This window comes from Anopheles coluzzii, chromosome 2, assembly GCF_943734685.1.
Source record: "Anopheles coluzzii chromosome 2, AcolN3, whole genome shotgun sequence".
In the NCBI taxonomy this organism is placed as follows: domain Eukaryota; kingdom Metazoa; phylum Arthropoda; class Insecta; order Diptera; family Culicidae; genus Anopheles; species Anopheles coluzzii.
This window is the reverse complement of record NC_064670.1, coordinates 48,276,320-48,298,395: the sequence shown is the minus strand read 5'-3', so window position 1 is coordinate 48,298,395 and position 22,076 is coordinate 48,276,320. Positions and strand designations below refer to the sequence as shown.

Sequence of the window (22,076 nt, the reverse complement as noted above, 5' to 3'; positions counted from 1 at the left end):
CCTGCACGTGACACGATTTCCAGTGCGCACCATGCGCTTATCGTGATCTCCATTATCTTCGATTTCAATTGCAGATAGTGTGAAACTCAGCTGCCCGAGGTGGACGGGGAGCTGAGCACACATTACCATTTGCTCCTGCCCATTGTGCCGCATGAATGCATAGTAATGCGCCTCGCTGCGCCCATCTTCTTGCCCCATTACAGCGCAGCGCAGATAATCATGTAACACGGGCTACGCTGGGCTGTGGTTTGCCGAATCGCCATCCACATAATGTGAGCCCCGGTTCGCATGTGCGCAGATGCACTCCGGCTGCATACATACCGCAATGACACAAGGAAATGTGGTAACGCACCGTCACGAGCGGAAGTTGCTGTATTTTGTGTATGCTTTCCCTGGGATGGCATCGAATTTAATAAAATGTATGACGGCATGTATGACTACATTTGTGCAATGAATTGAACTTCCACGGGCGGGGATAAATTTCAAGTGATGTGTGTAATACAATCAGAATGGGATAGCCACAAATAATTCAATAACTATAATGGTTTAACTTTAACCTAATCTGTAAAATATAAAAGTTTTCAGTAAAAAGTTGATAAATTTTGTTATTAATTAAAATTGCGTGGATGTTTTCGAACACAAAGCACATATTTCTGGAAGTAATGTAAGTTTTCGAATAAATTCGCCTTATCGATGGAGACGCATGGTCGTTTAAGCTCATAGCTAAGCCGATGGCGACGATAAATTAAATTCGAAACCTCTTCCTTGGGAGTAATCGAATGATCTGCAGCAATTATGATTCACCGATACCATCCGCTTGGAGGAGTTTTTGCTTTGCTGCGGCGGAACACAGGTCCGATAAAAAATAACACCAAAAATAATTGCCCATTATGTCGGTACATTTGTTGTGCAATTAACACACACAGACAAGCTCCGTGACAGAGTGCGCCGGGAGAACGGCGCTGGTTGGATACTCTGCTTGATTTATCGCTAGCGGAGACGCGTACCGGAATTGTATTCCGAGCAGATAGTCACTCCTCCATGCATGCGTGTGTACGTATGAATTGGTGGATCGATCGTTCATCATTAAGCTGAAAATTGATTCATTGCGATTGGTCTTGTTGTCGTACACTTGAAACACTGAAATGTGGAGAGAACAGGAGGATAGGAGGGAGAAATGAGATCGTGAGTTGTTTTTTTACGTTCTCTGTCTCTTTTTGCTGTACATTATGCAATAAATAATCTACCCATAGCAACACGACAAGGACAATGACATGTGATTATACGCACACTCGAGCATATTTTCAATTGTCATCCCTTGGCCGCTGAAAATTGCAACCGTTGCTATTATAGTTTTTTCAATAACAGCTAGCGTAATCCAATCCAATTTTCATTTGTAGTAACCATTTCCTCCCCGCTGACCAATCGGGTTCGAGCAATCAAGCTGAATGTCTAACACGTCTACCGGTATGACGTAGATGGAAAATTACTATCGATTGAGCGTGGACAGTGCAATCGAACAGTTTTGGTTCAGGTTCAATTTGTGACATCAACTTTTCAACCCATTTTGCCCTTTTCTCTACTCGTCACAGCGTTTCGTTTCGCCCCATGGTTTGAGCCCTTTTTTGCATACTCCCTCTTCCAAATGACACGATCCATCCCACTGCCACCTAAAACCCATCACAATGCATTCATTCACTAAAGTACTGGTATTTCATGCTGCAGGGTTTTGATATTCGATACATTTATCCTACTTGGTTATCAAAACACACTAACGCCTAGGTGTGATAAAGCTCGCTCAACAACAGCAAAATAACAACACAACCCATCGACTGCGTGTGTGTGTGTATTTGTTGTATTGGATAAGATTAAAACAACAACAACAAAACCCTACAAAAATTGGCATCAAAAAGGAGCAATGTATGAAGCTGGTTTGCAGCATTGGAAGTTTTGTTGTTTGCGTAAAGCTAAACATTCAAACCAAACAGCTCGACGGACATGCCGTGTAAATACATATATTCGAGCACGGGTCGTGTCTTTTCATTTTTGTTCAATTCCGGTAAACGACGCAAACGTACGCGGCGCGTTCAAAATTAATCGAACGTCAGGGCGCTATTTTATGTGCACCAAACTTTTTCCGTTTCCTTATTAACTAGTTACTTTCGTTGGTTTGTGTTAGTATTTCTGGTCTTTATTTCCTTTCTTTATCGGTTGTCTATTGCTGGCTACTAACGGCGATGATAATTACTATTATTATGACTAGCTCTCTGATAACCCTTTATCACCAATATGTATTGCATTACCCTTCACACGTTCGTTATAAAGCAACAAATTGCCACCGTTCACGTTATGCTCCAACCACAAAGCACACGCACAAACACCCACCATAACTCCTCAATTGCCTTTTACCCTCGAACGACCTTTAGATAACAGCAAACGGTTTGTGTAAGGGCACATTCTTTAACACTCTTCCTTCTCTTGCTCTCTCAGTTTGCTTTTTCCTTTGTTGACTTGAACTTTTTCTCGGAATGTCGCACACATGATTGTATTTGCAAAATGTCCACCCCAGCAACAAGCGCACTCAGGGCGATTGATAAAACATTAATTACATTTTTGCTTTCTTCAATATGTTTATCATCCTTAAATATTCTATTTGAACCATGTTTTGGCACCAGCAACAGCAAACCAATGCATTTCAAGTATTATACTCTATATCCCGTATTCCATTTACTATTATTTGTAGTTAGGTAGCGTAGCCAGAGCACATCAAACTTTTCACAGAAAACTTGGGTGAAGCTCAACAAAATATATTCCTTTTCAGTAATGTACGAGGTTTAAATATCTCAAAATTCCAAGTTTCCTTAAAAAAGTGATCAGGTCTTATTCATGAATATTCAAATTCTACAACTTTGACAGTAGTTAAGCTCAAACAGGACATTATTTAATCAGAACAAAATACATTTAATAACAAAGCATTGAAAGTAAATATTGACCTTCCTTCCTAGAGCACGTAAATTCCAGCGTGGAATGGTACAAAGGGTTGACCCCTTTCTATCCTGTTGTTTTAAGGTCATTCCTGCCGTGGCACCAATGTTTGCGGTATGAATGACCAATTATTGGCACGGCACAGACAACCTTCAGGCGTAGTAGTAACCTTCGGGACCAGTAACGAGCCCGTGTTCGCTACCAAGGTTTTGCCTCATTCACATTTTTCCTTGAATTACTCCCTATCGCCCCTTTATAAGTGGGACGGTTGCGTGCTTGGGCGCAAGCTTTGCAGCACAGTTTACAAAATTTGTTCCATTTCCCTTGCACCAACATCATTAGTCGAGTGCTTGCCGTTCTCCACTGAACGGTGAAGCTTGCATAAAAAATTTATTGTTTCACACGAAACCAAATTGTTCTTGACTGTCGCCTGTAATGAGACCATCGAATACGGTATAAGGTATACTTTTTGCAATGCATGTTTCACGAAAATTCCTTATCACAACAAACTTTCAAAATATCTCATAGATTTAGTATGTTTTACACAATGTTCAAAGTAAATGATAGATTTGATTGTATTCCTACAGAGCAAGTAAAACGAATCCTCGTAAAATGATAACTTATTTTCTCCAATGTACTTAGAAAAGAAACTGCACCAATCACAAACAAGCACCACACAATACAGGATTACATAACCCGCCACAAAACAAACACCACCAAACAATTCCTTTCAACACACACCCACACACACATCACTTCAACTTGAATGAAAGTGCACCTTTCAGATACAGAATGGCAATCACCAGTCAACCTCACTTTTTGTAATCGGCTTGAACCGGCTGACCTGTGTTATTGCACCATTTATTTTCTTTTTCTGTTGCATATCATACGATGCGTTCTCTTTGATTCATAGTTTTTATCATTGTTGTTCAATTTCATTCGTTTCCTTTTTTTCTTCTTTTGTTTCATTTCGGATTCCCATTTTCAATTAGTCCGTTGTTACTCATTTTGTTATTTCGGTTATCCTGCCTCCTAGTTCATGCTCTAGCGTGCCGAAGCACTTAATCTGCGCACACGTAGCGATCTGCGGATGACCACCGACTGACACTAATGCTCGTCAAAAAAAACCCTTCACACCCTTCGCACCCCTTTGCTTTGCCTGGCCGGAGTGTGTATGTGTGTGTGTGTATGTAAAACGAAACACATGCATTCCAGTTCGCAAAACGAATGCGCTCCAACCAGATCCGAATTTGACGCTCAATCGATGCACTTTGCAATTTAGTTTCCCTTTTTTGTTTTCTGTTCAATGTACCTGTCTGTATAAGTGTGTGTGTGTGTGTGTGTCTGTGTCGGTGTATTTCCTTTTGGTAAAATACCCCGTTAAAAGGCTGCCGTGTTGTGCGCTATTTGTTCGATTCGTGCTGCACGTGCGCCTAAATGTATGCAACCGGCCGTATAAAAATAGAAACAATACAGGGTTTCACACTTTATCTCAAGACCGCGGGACCCCTTCCCGAATCTGTCTTAGTCAAAGCCAAGACTGCGGTATGATGCTTGAAAACGTTGATGATACCTGAATTCATCGGATGCAATGCTGAATCTGCGGCACATTTCTCGAAACACACTGGTCCGCGCCGAGGACATGCGGTCGAATATTTTTTTACACGGATAACCTTTGTGTACATCAGTGTACTGAAAACAGTGAATTATTTTTTCGTGTTTTTACCAAAAAAGATGATTTAAATAGTTCAAACTACTTTCTTAACACTTGTAAATATTTTAATTAAACAAATATGCATTCATTCATTTTATTAAATTGTCTTTTTTTGGTAAAAAAAACGAAAAGGATAATTGAGTGTTTCTAATAGACTGATGTACACAAAGGTTATCCGTGTAAAAAATATTCGACCGCATGTCCTCGGCGCGGACCAGTGTGTTTCGAGAAATGTGCCGCAGATTCAGCATTGCATCCGATGAATTCAGGTATCATCAACGTTTTCAGGTATCATCAACGATTTCAAGCATCATACCGCAATCTTGGCTTTGGCTAAGACAGATTCGGGAAGGGGTCCCGCGGTCTTGAGATAAAGTGTGAAACCCTGTAACGATGCAATATCGAAATCGAACACAACACTGTATTGTACCTTGCCGATTTGTCTATCGTGTCTATCGGGTTTTTTTTTGTACTCTTTGGTTTTTGAACTAGCCTTTGCAACCCAACCGCACACCACAGCGCACACCGTTTTGCAACACATCCTCCCTTCCCCATCCTGCCATTTGGTCCTTTTCCCACGTTTGCGTGTGTTTGCGCACCTTCGTGCTTATCGACACATTTTTCCTTCGTCTTCAAGCGCACCTTAGCCTGGTTTACTCCCCTCTCTGTCTAACTTTCTATCCATATACGCCGTCCTGTTCTTTCCGCTACAGGGCACAGGGATTAGTCGCTTCTCTCGGCGTATACAGTACGATTTGATAGATTTTACTTATGATGCTTTTGTTTCGTAGATCAATCAGTCACACGCACACACATATACACGGGCTTGCTCCTTCTGTTTTGGTACCTTGTTCCACACCACAACGCAAATGTATTGCATATCATGCGTATGTTTCCGTACTGTCTGCTCTGTTGGCACCGTTGGCACATGAAAAGGACACATCTGACCTCTCTAACTGCGCGTCACCTCATACACTAGACTGCACCTTCCCATCCCATAGCACCTTCACCGTTCGGCTCACCAACCATCTACGTGCCGATCATCATTCCCTCGTAACCGGTCGCGCTTGTTTTGTTTTATTTTTGCGAACCGTGTGTGTTGGTATCGGCACTAGCAAGTATTAGTCGTAAAGAAAAGTGCAACAGCAACAGTTTCATACACTGGCAACACGGGCACTCTGCGTGATATGCAACTGACCGTTCGAATCGAAACCCAAATCATCAATGCGATTGATCGTGCACAACCTCGTGTTATTGAAAGTTCTTTTTGTCACGTATTTTCGATCCGTCGACACCAATTCATTCTTCATGCTTGGTTTGATGGTAGCAACTGTAGCGCAGTTCAATGTGTAATGTTAGCTTTAATATCGATTATTAGCATGATTTATGGATTTTTTCACAAATAAAAGCATTTGTTGTTTTGTTTTACTCCTTTTTTTTAGTTTTACTCCTTAATTTTCCGCACAAGAACACTTTGTTTGGCTATACTTTTAGCAGCAATTTAGCAATTTTCGTTTACCCTTTTTTATTTTTTATCCCACCTCGACATTAAAAGAGTCCTTCCCATAGCATGTTTTGTGCGGATACTGAATCTTACCTCCCAACCACGAAACCATCCCAACAGCATGCGTCGTCGGTCGCCCTTTGCTTATCATTTCGTTACGTGATCATTTCTTGCATTCAATAACCTTAGAACGCATTAGAATAGACGCAATAGCTAGGAACTGAGAACGCTCCGTTTCGCTTTCCCTTAGGGACACACTATACTATATGACGTTCATCGTGTTGGAACTTGTCTTAGCCAGCAAAATGCAAAATCTCCCATTGTCCCCGCTCCCCTTTTCATACCCCATTTTGCATCATTCAAACCACCCTGCCTGCGCGCGATTACAATGTTTTAGGTTATATAGCGGTTACTTTGATTTTTGAATGCATTTCTATTTCTATACAACTATATATATATACGTATATGTTACCACTAGAACGCCTTACAAGCTCCCCCTCCGCCCACCACCCCTTCACTGTCCTAAGCCTACATTCCACCCTGCCTTCCTGTTGGTCACTTTTTTGGATATGTTACGTAGTTCCAGGGGAGGGCAACAATTACTTAGCTATCTTCGTTCTCCCTCCCCTCGGAGCAGGCTGCCAAGCGGACCAAGTGGGCGCTATTTTACTGGAACATTTCGCTTCGATTTTTTTCTTTCTCATTCCCGCATCCGTGTGCTGGATGGTTTGTACTTTGCTGCTCGCACCCTTAGCTGAAGCGATCCTCGGCCGACACAGCACGCTGGAAGTCAAATCGATACACCTCGGTGGGCTGTTTCATGCGGAGGAAGAGATCCAGATGACGGCGGCAATGCCTAACTTCGTGGGCCAGCTGCAAGGATTCGTGTACAACGGGCATCGGTAAGTTGCTGCGTTGGTGGACCGATCGGATGCCGTTGATGATCGAGATCGTGTTTTCCACCCACCTACTTACTTGCAGATACATCGATCTGGTGAAATCACTCGGCCCAGAGCTTTCCTCTCTGCCCACGACTACGTTCAAGCTGACCGCACGGTTTGTAAATTCACCACCCGGGTCACCGTACCTGCCGGCAACGTTCCGCTCGAAGCATTCGTACGTCGGGCTACCGATCCTGAAGGCATACTCTTCCGTGTTTGTCGATTTCCGCTTCAAAACGCTCGAGCCGAACGGTCTGCTCTTCTACAACGGTGGCAAACGGTCCGACTTTGTGGCGGTCGAGCTGGTGAACGGGCACATCCACTACGTGTTCGACATGGGCGATGGGCCGATCACGCTGCGCGACAAGGCCCGCATCCACATGAACGACAACCGGTGGCATTCGGTGAGCATCCGGCGACCCGGGCCCAAAACACACACCCTTGCGGTGGATGAATCGATCGAGATCTACACGGCCAGCGGCAACAATATGCATCTCGAGCTGGAAGGCATCCTGTACGTCGGGGGCGTGTTCAAGGATATGTACTCGCGACTGCCCTCCAGCATTGCGTCTCGATCCGGCTTCGAGGGATGCATCGCGTCGGTAGATCTTGCCGACACGTCACCCAGCCTGACAGAGGACGCCGTTGTGCCGAGCTCGCTGGTGGTTTCCGGTTGCGAGGGACCGACCAAGTGCAGCCAGAATGCCTGCGCCAATCGGGGCGTCTGCGTGCAACAGTGGAACGCGTACGCGTGTGAATGTGATATGACTTCCTTCACCGGGCCTACATGCTACGATGGTAGGGTTCTTGAGACATTGTGAATGGAAGCAATTGCAAATCCAATTTTCATTTATTTACAGAATCAATATCGTACGAGTTCGGAAACAATAAGGGCCTCATCCAGTACAATTTCCCACCGGGACGCCAGCCTGACACGGAGGAGGACAGCATTGCGCTCGGTTTCGTGACCACCAAGTCGGACGCAGTGCTGTTGCGCATCGAAAGCTCGACGACACAGGACTACATCGAGATGGAAATCGTAAGTTTCAATGCCCGTTTTTAGCAGCTTTAGTTTAATTGTGTCAAGCAATGCGATTGTAACACAATTGATAGCTCATAGTATACGTTTAGGTTCGACTCAAACGCGAAGAGGCAGGAATTGGATTGAGAATCAATGCGACGAAGACAAAGTACCTGCTTGCCAAAAACTCAGACCATTTGAGAAGGATTGTATTAGTTGACGACGATAGTCTCGTGTTAATAAAAGAGTTTTGCGCAAATTCAGCAGCGAAATTCAGAGACGCATTGTCCAAGGGAATCTATGGACTTCACCGACTGCTGAGATCCAGAAGATTTCGAGACCGCACGAAATGTGTGGTATATCGCACATTGATTCGCCCGGTGGTCCTCTACGGACACGTATTCTGGACTATCTGAGCAGAGGATGCAAACGCTCTGGGCGTGTTTGAAAGACGCATCCTTCGGACCATCTTTGGAGTGTTCGAGCATGAAACATCCTGGAGAACGATTGTTGACCGGGCCATATCACATCGACGTGCTCTATCGATGAACAAGAGAGAGAGAGAGTATAATTCTGCACAGATACGCAAATTACGAGTAGAATCAAAATCTAACATTTCCTAACAACCATTTCCATGTTCCAAGAGGGACACGACAAAACACAGATCATAACATCAAGATTGTTCGTTATCAGCACACAAGATGATTAATTCGAACCATACATAAGCTTATGGCAATTGCAAGCGTGTGTTTGCCTATCTGCATACCACTCTAGATCAAATACGTCATTAAGGTTTATAACAATAGATGTAAAGTACATACATCTTTTCAAACAACACTACTCTTGTCCTAATTATCGCTTTGCTCTCTTTTCATGAAACATTTTTACAAAAATAATAACCATTTCACTCATAATACGTTTGCTCTTTTCCGTCAGGTGGAAGGAAATGTGTTTACCGTGTACAACGTGGGCACCCAGGACCTACCACTCGGTGAGGTAGCAGTCAAAGTGAACGACAACAACTACCATATCGTACGGTTCACGCGCACTGGAGCGAACGCTACGCTGCAGATCGACGACTACAACGTCCAGACGGTGTCATCGATCGGTATTGATGCAATCGTGCAAGGAATCCCCCCCTGAACGGTCCGTTCTGATCATTTTCTTTTTTCCACCCTTTCGACCCGCAGGCCACCAGTCGACCGTGTTTACATCGATGGCCAACATACAGGTCGGTGGCAAGATCGCACGCAACGGACGTTCGCGTATCGAGAGACCCTTCAGCGGTGTGATCGCCGGCCTGTCCGTCAATCGGCTGCGCGTGCTCGATCTGGCCGCGGAGCGCGATCCGCACATCAACGTTCGGGGCGATGTACAATTGGTAACTGGCGTTTTAGATAGAAATGACCAAAGAATGCAGCAGGTTAGAATTTTTAAACGAAAAGCAATTTTCTATCTCGAAAGCCGCTCTTTCTCTCTCTCTCTCTTTTTATCTTTCTGTATCTCTATATTTATCTCTTTGATTATCTCTCTCTATACGTTTTATTCTGTTTGTCCTGTGGTTAAACCGATGCGCCGTTTTACGTTTGTTTGTTTGAAGTTTCGTTGTTCCGTTGCGTTGGTGCCTGTTTTTTATATGCCCGTTGGTTTGTGGTTGATTTTGTTTTGTTTGTTTGTTTGTTTGTGTACAAAACATTACTCAAGTATTGTTCATGAACGTTTACGTTGCGATGAAAGTGTGCTACAAAATGATACCATATACTCTTGCTTGCTCAGTTTGGCCAATTGGTATTGATAAGGATCAAATGCTATTGATTTTGTGCACCGCATACTTGCATCGCAATGCACACGTAGTGCTTTATTGCGTTCGTTAGTTAATATATATTGCGCTGTAACGAGCTGTATTTGCATTGTTCTCTGTGGACAAGGATAAAAAGAGCATAACTAAACAGAGATTAAATATTTGTTTTCGTCACGTTTTTCACGGTTCGCTGTGCAGCTCGTTTACTTTTTGTATCAAAAACGACAGCGAACAACGTTATGTAAATTGGTACTTCTTTTTATTGTTTGTACATCTCCATTAGTCGTATTTCACTTTCATTGATTTACGAAACGCACCTCTAAGTTTGACTAAATGCCGCACAACTTATTCCATGTATCGTGTTTGTTTTAGCAGTGTCGTGTACATCGTCCGCACATTCGCACAATTCGTTTTCCTATATTGTTCAATCTACAATCCGAGAAGCTCGATACTGTCTCTAGCTGTACAATTTATAGAGAAAGAAAACGAACGAAAAAACGGGATTTATTTGTGAATCATTTAAAAAAGAACATCGCTACACCGCATACAATAATACTGCCAAGGCCTTACGTTGCTTCTGTTCTAACATCTGTTTCGTTGATATCGAGTTAATCTGTTGTTGTTTGATTTACAACCCGATTGCTTTCTTTATTTTTATGCGCCCACTCTCCCGCCCCAACTAACGGTTGTTTGGTTTTTGTTCTATAACCTCCCGATGTTATTATGTTATATAAACAACAAAAAAATGCAAAAACTGCAAACCACAATTGAGAACTGTTTACTCAACTGTATCCTTTCCTTCTACTTCAACACAGGAGCACCAAGCAATAGTATCCGTTCCCAAACAGAGATAAAGAATAGCTAAACAATTTGCCAAATGCCAAACGAAAGCAAAGAGTGCAGAGAACGCCCGAATCGGTTGCAACGCTCTGCACGATTGTTTTTCTTTTTATAATTTATTCAACCAGCTGCAATCGAAATATGTCCACGTCCCATCGATCATTACCCCAACCCCGTGTCCGTTCGTGTGTTTTTCTTTCCATCCCGATCTCACCTCGGGACTCTGATCCTTCCGATCAAACGCATACAAACGCAGACGCACACAGGCATTCGCAAACTCAAGTACACAAAACACACACGCAACATTAATGAAACGACATACATTGCCGCAGTAACAGTTTTACAGAGAACACAAAACAGTTCGTCACATTACAGTTCGTTTCGATCCTTGAACCTCTGCGGGTTCATTGATTCGTCCCACGCCGCTTCCCATTCCGCCCGACCGTCATTCATATACCATATGTTCTATACTATTACCTTATTACCGCTCTAGCACGTAGCTAATGCCGTCCGTTTTCATTAGTGGCTTCCTTTTAGTACGCACAGTAATCGCAATCCCACTAGCACCTATTAGCCGTTATCCATCATGCACAAATCCACATACAAACACAAACACACGTGTACACAATACACATACAGCTACACCAACACATGCACCGTGTCATACAGATTGCGCACATCCCGCGCTCCCATTTGCTCCATCGCTAATCCATGCACCACGCTTCTGCAGAGGGCGTGAGCTGACCGTAAGAATTAAACTGAAGAACTCTTCCGATCATTTCAAGACCCCGGCCAGCGGCTACCCAGGAGTGATGGACGATCTGATCTTCAGCGGAGCCGGCTCCGGTTGCCGCGGTGACGATGAGGACGAATGTACGCCCCCGTTCGAGAATGGATCCGGCGATGATCTGATCACACCGGTGTACGTGCCGCCGACCAAGCAAACGGCCACCACGTCCTCCGGTGGCGGCAAGGATGGAGCCAGCGGGCGAGCAAGGGGTAAGGCAGGCGAGAAACTGTGCGATGACGAGGACTGTCTGCATGGATCCGGCAGCGGCGAGGTGACGGAGGTGTTCACAACTTCCACTGCAAGAAGCTCTGGTAGGTATTAGAAATGCTCATTGATATTGTTTACATTATAGCGACTTCGATTGCTCTTGTACTGTATCATCAAAATCAGGTATTGAGCATTAGAGTAGAGTTATTTTCAGGCGGTCAAACATAATTTCTGAAGTAGAGATTTTGAAACAAGAAAAGTTATGAAAGTTAACCAAGAGCGTCATTCATAAAATACGTAACGCTTAAAAGGGGCAAGGGAGATATCTTTCAACGTTCCCTCTTGGTTCATAGTGGAGAGAGGTAGCTCAAAACCTACGTAACACCAAACAAGAAGCTCTGAAAAAACCATATTGGTATTACATTGATAAAAAATACGTTATCATTATGAAAATAAAAATTTATTCAAACACTCAAAAAAATTAAACTTAAACAGATTTGACTCCGCTGTAAATAGAAAACTGGTTGTATGCATTCCAACGTACTAAGTGTTTCTACATTATTTGGAGTTCAAGGTTTTTAAAATTCTATATAACTATATAATTTCTCAACTGTGCTCTAAAATTTGTAAAATGTTAATTTCACAAAACCGACGAAGATTGAAGAAATATTGAATAGAGGGTTTCCGTTCGCTAAAGCATTACGTAATTTATAGAAAGAGATTTTTTCCAGTGTTACATTTTACTACACTAGAAGTAAGGCCGGTTTCTATGCTTCATCGCATGCGATTTCATCGCACGTGCTGTCAAACGCTTTTTCGTATAATATTGCGATTATTTGGATGATTTTAATAATATAACGATTGTGAAAAATTAATTTGAGATTGTTCCTACAAAACACCACACATTTAGTTTGGCAGATAAAATCGAATGCGGCGTCCGACGAAATAAAAAAAATTTGATTCCGTCGTACGACGAAATCGCACGTCCGACGTTATCTGTCAAATCCCATATAAAATTTTGACAGGCTTTCCGATAAAATCGCATCCGATGGAGCACAGACACGGGCCTAAGGTAGATCAATTTAGCGTCACGTAATTTATGAATTATCCCTTATTAATTTTCCAACAGCAATTTATTGCAATAATGTTAGTAATCAGTCGTCGGAATAAAGACAAAAATACAAAAATACAGATATCTGTAACTAGTTACGTGTATGTAGTTAAAAATAACTGGTCATAGGAAAATGATTTACTTGTCGAATCAAGGAGACCAGTTCCGTTTTACAGTCGTTTAACCAACGACCTGGCAGCGTGCCCTCTGTGTGCAGGACTTGCTATCTTATGAATTAATACACCAATCAGTCATACGCGGCCTAACTCTTGAGTGGCTAAGACATACATAGACTAACGATGGTTGGTTTGTCATTCCTATTCGACATATTGGAAGTAGAATATAAATTATCTCAAACGTTGTGCCAACCTCCTCAACTAACATCTAACACACTGACTTTATATTAATCACATTTGTTTGTTTACGCTTCAGAAACGAGTCCCGAAATGACGTACACCACGGTAGACTTTGATCGGAAAACGGATGGCACTCCATCGTACACGACCCAGCGTCGCACGCCCGACACGTACTCATCGTCCTCACACACCACCAGCGACCTGGACACGACGAGCGGTATGAGCAGTGGCACTACAGGCAGTTACGGTGGCAGCAGCAGCAGCAGTGGTAGTAGTAGCGGCACCAGTGGCAACTACGGTAGCTCCATCGACAGCTACGGCACAACGGTTTCGATGGGAACGACCGGGTCCGGTACGACGACGGGCACAACGGCCAGCGGGCGGGTGGTAACCACCTCCACCGGCACAACGGTTGGGCTCAGCACGTACGGCTCTACCACGGCACAGCAGCACATCCCGTCCGAAACGACCGTCAGCTACCGCGATCGGGACCGTGATCACATCCGCGAAACGACCTACCCGCAAACACCGACCACGACCGAGGAGGAGATAGTGGACGTGCACCTGCCAACGGACGACGAGGACGACGGGGAGGAACACCGTACCACTGTGCACCAAACGCCAAACGGTCGGCGCCCACCACCAGTAAAGGTGGCCGAACCGCCGAACCCCGAACCGGAGCAACCGTACCAGCCGCACCCGCAACCGTACCCGCCAACGCGCCTCCCCAAGCACAAGGGCGGCCGCATCAACTCCGAGGCCGAGGAGCGTACGGCGATGATTATCGGCATTGTCGCTGGTGCCCTGATTGCCGTCATTCTCGTCATTCTGCTCGTGCTGTGGATCAAATCGAACGGAGACCGATCGTACAAAACGGAGCACGACAAGAGCGGGCTCTACGGGCAGGGACCGAGCGCGGCCCTGCTCGGTGGCTCGCACGGCAACTCGGGCACCCACAACGCGCACCACTACAACCAGCAGGCGCAGCAGGCCCATCATCAACCGCAGCATCACCATCAGCCGTCCGCTCCGCCGCACTACAACGGGCACCATTCGAACGGAGGCAGCACGCTGCCGCTGAACGGTTCGCTGCGACATCACGGACCCAGCAATGGGGCCATGGGTGCGGGCGGTGGAATGGGCATGGGCAGTGGAGGCAACATGAGCATGGGCTACGGGGGCTTAAACGGCAGCGGTAGCGATAAGGGCAGTATGCAATCGGGTGGCGGTGGTGGCGGCGGCGGCGGTGGTGGAGGAGGAGGTGGCGGAGGTGGTGGAGGACAACCCCAGCGAAACAAGAGCCGCAACTCGAAGGACATCAAGGAGTGGTACGTCTAATGGGACTCTCACAAGTGATATGGCGCTATCAATGATACGCGAGCGTTAGGGGGAGAAACGTCATTTACACGCAACGCATGTCCGCATCAGCGCAGTTTGTGTGCGATCGGATCGGAAGGTTGATAATTGATGATAATCCAAATTCGAATGCTAAAAACCGCATCTACTTGGGTGGATGCAGGCGTGTGTAAAAAGGAATGTGCAGGCGATCGAGTCCTTCTAAAGGCCGATCCGCACCACCGGCAGTTACAGGGGGAGGGGCGGTTCGAGTGGAGCAGCAGCGGCCACCTCTAGTTAGGCTCATCGTCCCGGGCATGTGTACATAGTCGAGTAGAAAAAAAAAACTTTTGCAAGTGATGGAATCATTCGTGCTAAACGATGGATAAGCCGAGGAAGGAATCGTGCATGGCGAAAGAAAATGGCACAAACCCGAAGAAAGGTGGAACGGGGGAGGAAAGTACGCAAAGTAAATTGCAACAAAAATATATACATTGCAAAAGGAACAAACATGACGACCCAACTGCTTGTAAAAAAAAGGTTTACCAAATCACCCAACAAAAATGCAAATCGAAAAGTAGGAACAATCCGTTAAAAGACGCGTCCTCCTCACACCGTGCAGCTAATCAATGGCTAAACGGTGCGTTGAGCACAAATGGATTATGTTTTGCATGTCGCTCAGAGCCACAAAAACAACAATTACCCGCAATAGAATAGTGAAAGATTTTAAGGCCGGTGGCAGTTTTTGGATACACCAGAGTTTCTGCAGTGGGCAAAAAATATTCGAAACAACCACTACCCGAGTTCTCCTCCTGCCGTACAGAATCCCGCAATACACCGCAAAGAACCAAAATACCGAACAATTACGATACGCTAATTACGAAAGCGCTTACTAGGGAAGAAAGAAGAAGAGAAAATGAAATCAACCTGAAAGCTTTAGTACCAAACTAAGAAATCGAGCACTGGGATTGACAAAATTATTGTGGCATTGTGGTTATAATTATTACGATAGTAGCAGTTAAGCTAACAAAACGAGATACATATTTCAAATGTTACCAAGGCCAGCCAGCTCGCGATACTTTAACAATGGGACGGTCAGTTCCACGCAGCCCCACGTCTGATGGAACCGTTTGGTTTTATCTTTTTCGTGCCGATCATAATGCACCTTCTGCTGGTCGTTTTTTTGAGTGGGCAAAAGAGACCACTTTTTGTTGGCGCACCAAAGATGCCCGTCTCCTCCCACTACTAATATGAGTTGTAGCTATGGTTAGCTTTTGGATAGTAACTCGCAACGGCCGAGAACAATGAGTTACAATTTGAAACACACAGTAAAACACACCAACATGTTTCAAAAAAACAATGACCCATAATTGGCACTCGCTGTGTCTGTGCGCATGCTGGACCTATGTCCAATCAATGCCACACAAAAAACACAGCAAAAAAGCTAAATTAAACTGAAAATTCAATCTTATTGAACCATGCACCAAAGCGTGTGTAGAGTATGACAAAACACAAACGGTGGATGGCGAGCGGGTTCATCTACGCTAGAGTTAAGCATGATTACAACACCGTGTTCCGGTACAAGCAAATTGTTTTTTCTGCACAAATTTACTCTAATTGTAAGAAACATCGATGAAAACCGCTCCCCACGTTTCCTCGCCCTCTGCAAGGGTTTCCCAACAGAAGAAACCCCATTAAACACAGGTATAATAATGGGATAGTTATAACCGTAATGCAAAGACAGAGCAAAAGGTTAATCGAGTATAGAAGTACATAAAAATGATGAAGCAAGGAAGAAATAAAGAGAGAAAGAGAGAGATATATATATACACTAACACATTAAAACATATTACAACAAAAGGATAAAAAAGAAACAAAAAACACATACAAAAAGGAAATTGTTTTGAAAAATCCTTATCGATAAAGCAAATGCAAAGAAAGGCAAAAATCTAAAATGCAACAAAAAAAAAAGACACATACAAAAAACGTAAAAATGCAAAATTAAATAATACCGCCACACACTACTAATGTAGTTTGCAGCGCCAGTCAGTTTCCTTATGTTTCCTACATGCAGCACACATCGAAGGCACAGATTGTGTGTATGTGAAGGTTAGAATGTTTCATTTGCCCCTTATTTAATTTAGAAACAGTGTTTCATCCCTTCAATCATGTAGATGAGTTTTCGTTCGGTTGATTTTCACACACCCAGCCACACCTACCTTGGCGCATTTGTTGGATTTCAATCTGCTACAGGTGGAAATTTCGTGTAACGCAACGGATACACCAAATCCAATTTATAAAACAAAAACAAAAACGTTCTGATAAACCGTCAAATCTTGCACCGAATTTTCTATTCTAGTTCTATAAACGGAGAATGGACGATAGTGAAGCAAAATGAAGGAGCAACAAAAAAAAACCTTACACTTGATATTCTATTTCCAATTGTACGCGCACTGTCTCTTGTACTTAAAAAAACTCTCCATTGATACTACACACAATCGAAGAACGGAAGGTGAAAAACGTAACAAAACAAACGAACATTATACAATATTATCTAAGACACTCGGTCAAACTCCTTTACACCTCTGAACACAATCACACACACGCACACACAGACATGACACACAATTTGAACTAAGTTTTTCACCTTCAAGCAAAAACTTTACAACACAGGCTGGCTAATAAGACACTGATAGAGAGGGAGGCGATAATTGCAACTAACACTCACAGTTTGAAATAAATAAAAAAAAAGAAGAGAAAGACAAACAAACGAAGAGAATCAACATCAATTGATAAGTAGACACAGAAAGGATAGCAAAAACAAAAGCAACTAAAAACGTATAAAAATATATCTATATATTTGATAATAGACACAAACAAAACAAAACGAAGATGCAGCAAGCAGGTAACTGAACGAACAGAACGTCGTTTACGTATACTCAAAATCAGGATAAGCGTTACATCAGGATAAGCCAACAGTGAACAGCTTCGAGATGAAGCTGTTTGACAAAGCTCAAAGGCGAGCATTTTCACAAACTTGCTGAAATAATTCAAGCTTACCCCACGTTTATGATTGGTCCGTTTTCAACACTTCGTTCGTTACTTTTGCTCGAACGAATGTTTGTTTCTTTCTGCTTTCACTGTATTACCAAATATTAAGGTACAGCAAAACACTCTAGAAACCCCCCATACCACCGTAAAGTGTCCCGATGTTTTCTGCGCTTTTGAAACAGCACCATTTTACAACTTTACGGTTTTGTACGACGTTACACGCTGAAGCAATGCAAAATCAAGGGCCCTGAATGTTGGGAAGCGGGAAACAATCGAGAAAAAGTTAAACGGATAGGTCGAACATGCAAGCATGGTCAAACATATCAGTTTTTGGAGCAAGTAATCTTTTCTATACACAATTCCCACTTGCTAGGTACGTTGGAGAGAATGGCGGAGTCTGTTTCGCGCGTGAAGCGGGGTCGGTCGATCAATCGACCGGCCGGGGTATGGATGGATTAGGCGCTCCTTTTATTCCTCCTCTCTTATCAAAACCAACGCAACCTAGCCGAGACAGAACGTAGGTGGCGCGAATCCCCTTACGCTCATCATAATCTTTAAGAAAGGATCATGCTTCCGGTCCATCTACGCGATCCATTGGTTTTTCATGGCGTCGAGAGAGGATCAGCGGGAAGCATTCGTGTAGAGCAATCACCTCATCACCCTTAGATAGGCGCAGTATTAAATCCCTGTTTTTCCCTACTACGAAACATTTACTCATTATCATACAACGACTTGTGGATATCCACACGATACACTGAATTTGTTGCCCTTTATCCTACGAATTTTGCAACAATCCTAACCAATGTCCTGTCAAAAGGCACACGCAAAACAGACAAAAATGGCGAATGGCATGAGAAGAGCAAAGACACAATACTTTAGCAACGTACTAACGCATGTTCTGAAAGGATTTGACTGAAACAGTTTCTAGAGCTAACGTAGGCACCGCTATCGTTCCTTTAAGTTATTTAGCGCAAACGAAATGACTGGCGTGGAAAGTATCCGAGAGTATTGTTAAAGATTAGAGCAGAGAATGTTTGTTTGGAATTAAGCACCTTGTTTCTCTACACTCGACACGCCGCCAATACATACTCCAACAGCTGCACAACCTTGTTCGTGCCCCTCTAGCTTCGCTCCATGCAGCAGCTGACACGAGTTCCATATTCCGACATGATTTAGCACACTAGGTATTTTAAAGCTTGCACACAATATGAGGCAAGTACACCATTTAAACTACACACACACACATACACAAACACAAACACACACACACACACAACCTCCATGCCCGACAAACGAGTGGGGCAGGTGGGCCAAATCGCAACCGCAAAACGACACATTATTTTCTTTACGGTCCTACTATATAGGCTATGGCGAAAGTGATACTAAGCGAAAAAAGGCATTTGGAAAGGGAGCTTATGAATGAGAAAAGTAGAAAAAAAGAATGACAAAATATCGATACATAGTAAAAAAGAAGCAAACAAAAGACCCACACATACACACACACACACACTAGCCAGTGAGCGGTATGACTAATGCAACTGAAATGGAATACACAGGAGCGAACGGAGCAACAACAATGCCACAAAAACCAAAAACAAAGAAAACTCACAATTACAAAATATGGTAAAAACGAAAGTATGTTATATAATTTGTTAAGTTGTAGAATTTGTAAAGACTAGTAGAGAGCAATCGGGATAAAAGGATAAGCTAACAAAACATGTTTGCAACATTGCAACAGGACAAGAGCACACAAGGAGCAGCACAAGCACACGCGTACGTGAATCACTAAGCCACGCGCAAACGCACGTGTTGTGTGGAAGTTAGAAGAGGAGGATGTTCGTGGGGCTTTATTAAAGCAACCCTAGCAAAATGCAGCGTCCATGCTCTCACGGTGGACAACAAGAATAACTCAAGCGAATCACCGTTTGTTCGTTCTGCTGCTCGGTCGAGTTCATAAAATATGTAGCTGTGCATATATAAGTACATATAAATATATACATATAGAGACATAAGTTAATGTTACTGCTGGTAGCTGGTTATGTTTGGGTGTTGATTTGCGCTCGAGAAGGGGTCGTCAATAGTGAGGATGGAAGGAGAGGGGGGGGATGGAGGCGCAAACCATATTCGAATGTTTCTATCCGTGTCCACCCCACAAATCGAGGGGATCGACAGTAGTTGACTAGAGGAGTAAGTGATTGTTTCTGTTTGCTTTTGAATTTATGTTACCTACTATTCGATCGTCCATTTTGCGTTGTTGCGAATCACTATGGACTAAACAAAATATAGCCAACAGAACACAATACTAAGCAAATACAAGAAGGTAACAAAACAAAACTGCTCCCCCTAAAAAAAATATAACTTATACTGCGTAATACAAGGAATCCCAGACGCATTGCGAAAGAGCAGTTGGTTTACGCAGTCCATGGTCGATGGTGCATGGGTAATAGGAACGAATGAAATGATTAAATTCAGGCTGACACTGACACTGATTCACACAGCCACAAAAACAGACACTAACAAGTACACCCATTTTACAAACTATCTTAAACACATACAATAATACTCACATATTAATGTAGGTGATGCTGGACACGAAAACCAAACCAAGAATAAACTAAGACGCAAATGTGTACATTGAAATGTGTTAGACAGGGGAAGGGGGGGGGGCAGGATGAACGAACAAACAAAATGAAAAATAAACACAAACACACACTTACACGAAACTAAACATTCTCAAACACACTTACACAAAAAGAGCCGAGAAATGGTTTTTGTTGCTAACAATAAAAGAAATAATTCGGAAGTATTAGCAATGTGTTATTCTTTTTTCGGGAACTATCCGACTTGTTCTGCAATTCCATCGCAATCTAGAGCCAACTATGGTAAAACTTCCACCGTATCCTGCCACCACAATATGAGCCTACCACGCCTCCTCTGTTCTTGTGGACGGCCTAAAAAGGACTTTACGGGCTAGTTCGTCCGGTTTCATCTGTATAACATGGCCATCCCATCGGAGCCTGGCATTCTTCATGCGCTGCACGACAGTAAGATCGAAGTACAGATATGTACATGAGTCACACCTGCCCTTGGCTGGGGAATTGCCTACGTTCTTCACGTCGGTGCACTGTAGGATTGCACGCGTACATGTACGCCATCCGCACAGTCACAGTTACCATCCTCGTCGGGTAACACGTTAGGATTGTGATAGTGGATGTGAACATCATTAGATGCGTGCGCGGCTGATCCTAATACACTAACGGCGGCTCAGTTGCAAATCAGAGGTACTTGTGTTCGGATCATTACAACAATAAAAATTGCTATCGCTTTATCCATAACTGTACATCTCGTATTTGTATTGGCACCTTCATTGTCCTTCCAAACATACGAAGCAAAAGATCCCACTGAGCATTTTGTTTTCGACTACCGCTAAGTGGGTTTCGTCAGAATCAGACTAGTGATAGGTAAAGTTGGCAAAAAATCCGGAGTCGACTCCGATCCGGCTCCGATAAATTCGGAATCGACTCCAGAGGGTAGAACCGCCCTGCATTGTTCGGAGTCGTGCGGAATCGTCCAGAATTGCCCGGAGTCGTCCTGAGTCGTTCGAAATCAGAGTCGTACGGAGTCGTTCGGAGTATTTCGGAGTTGTTCTGAGTCGGCCGGAGTCGTCCAGAGTAGTCAGAGTCGTCCAGAGTCAATCTGAGTTGACCGGAGTCGGCCTTCGAAACAAAGGCCCGTATACGAACTGCACGCGCAAAGTGAAAGACAAAAAAACACAACAAAATGTTAACTCCGTCTGATGGCGTTTCCGATCGACCCCGATCGATTCCGGACGACTCCGATAATTCCGATGACTCTGGACGACTTCGGACGACTCCGAACGACTCCGAACGACTCCGAAAGACTCCGAAAGACTCCGAAAGACTCCGGACAAATAGTCGGAGTCGGATCGTAGCCGTGGGTGTGCTCCAGAGAACACATCACTAAATAAGACTAAATTCACACATCACTAAATGTCCATGCCTCAGAGACGAATGTGGGTACTACTACTACAAAGATACGATATAGTCCCAGCTTCTGAACTAAAGCAGCAGAGTCTCAGGTGAATTCTTGTTCTATCCTTGCACGCAAGGCAGATTTCATGTTATTGTCGGTGCTGACATTTGCAGCTCGATTCCTTGATAAGCTTCAGCTACATAGGAGAGCCTCAGACCAATGATGTCTATATTATCAGCGTATACCCGGATATGGGTTGACTCAAAGATGGCTATTACAGGGTTTCCCACGATTTATTGGTTGGTTCCCATCAATTTTTGGTGGGTTCCCATATTTTCTTGGTGCGTTCCCACGATTTTTTGGTCGTTTCCCTGAATTTTTTGGTTCAATTGTATTGATATCCAATCGGAAAATACCAATAAATTAT

The 22,076-nt window shown here is 43.7% G+C and overlaps 1 protein-coding gene across 8 annotated transcripts in view; it reads left to right on the top strand.

Annotated features, from left to right (window-relative positions):
• LOC120961114 (neurexin-1) overlaps nt 1-20,465 on the top strand; it is an 87,545-nt gene extending 67,080 nt beyond the window's left edge. For 5 of the 8 annotated variants that reach the window (XM_049605326.1, XM_049605329.1, XM_049605330.1 and 2 more), the window contains exons 16-22: nt 6,958-7,105; nt 7,185-7,942; nt 8,005-8,183; nt 9,102-9,273; nt 9,356-9,588; nt 11,571-11,907; nt 13,347-20,465. In XM_049605326.1, coding sequence (XP_049461283.1) covers nt 6,958-7,105; nt 7,185-7,942; nt 8,005-8,183; nt 9,102-9,273; nt 9,356-9,588; nt 11,571-11,907; nt 13,347-14,608 — 3,089 coding nt within the window. In that variant the 3' untranslated portion in view covers nt 14,609-20,465. The remainder of the gene's footprint in view (nt 1-6,957; nt 7,106-7,184; nt 7,943-8,004; nt 8,184-9,101; nt 9,274-9,355; nt 9,589-11,570; nt 11,908-13,346) is intronic. The other 3 variants (XM_049605332.1, XM_049605331.1, XM_040384789.2) reach the window with 2 other exon arrangements.
• Nucleotides 20,466-22,076: the final 1,611 nt, after the last annotated feature.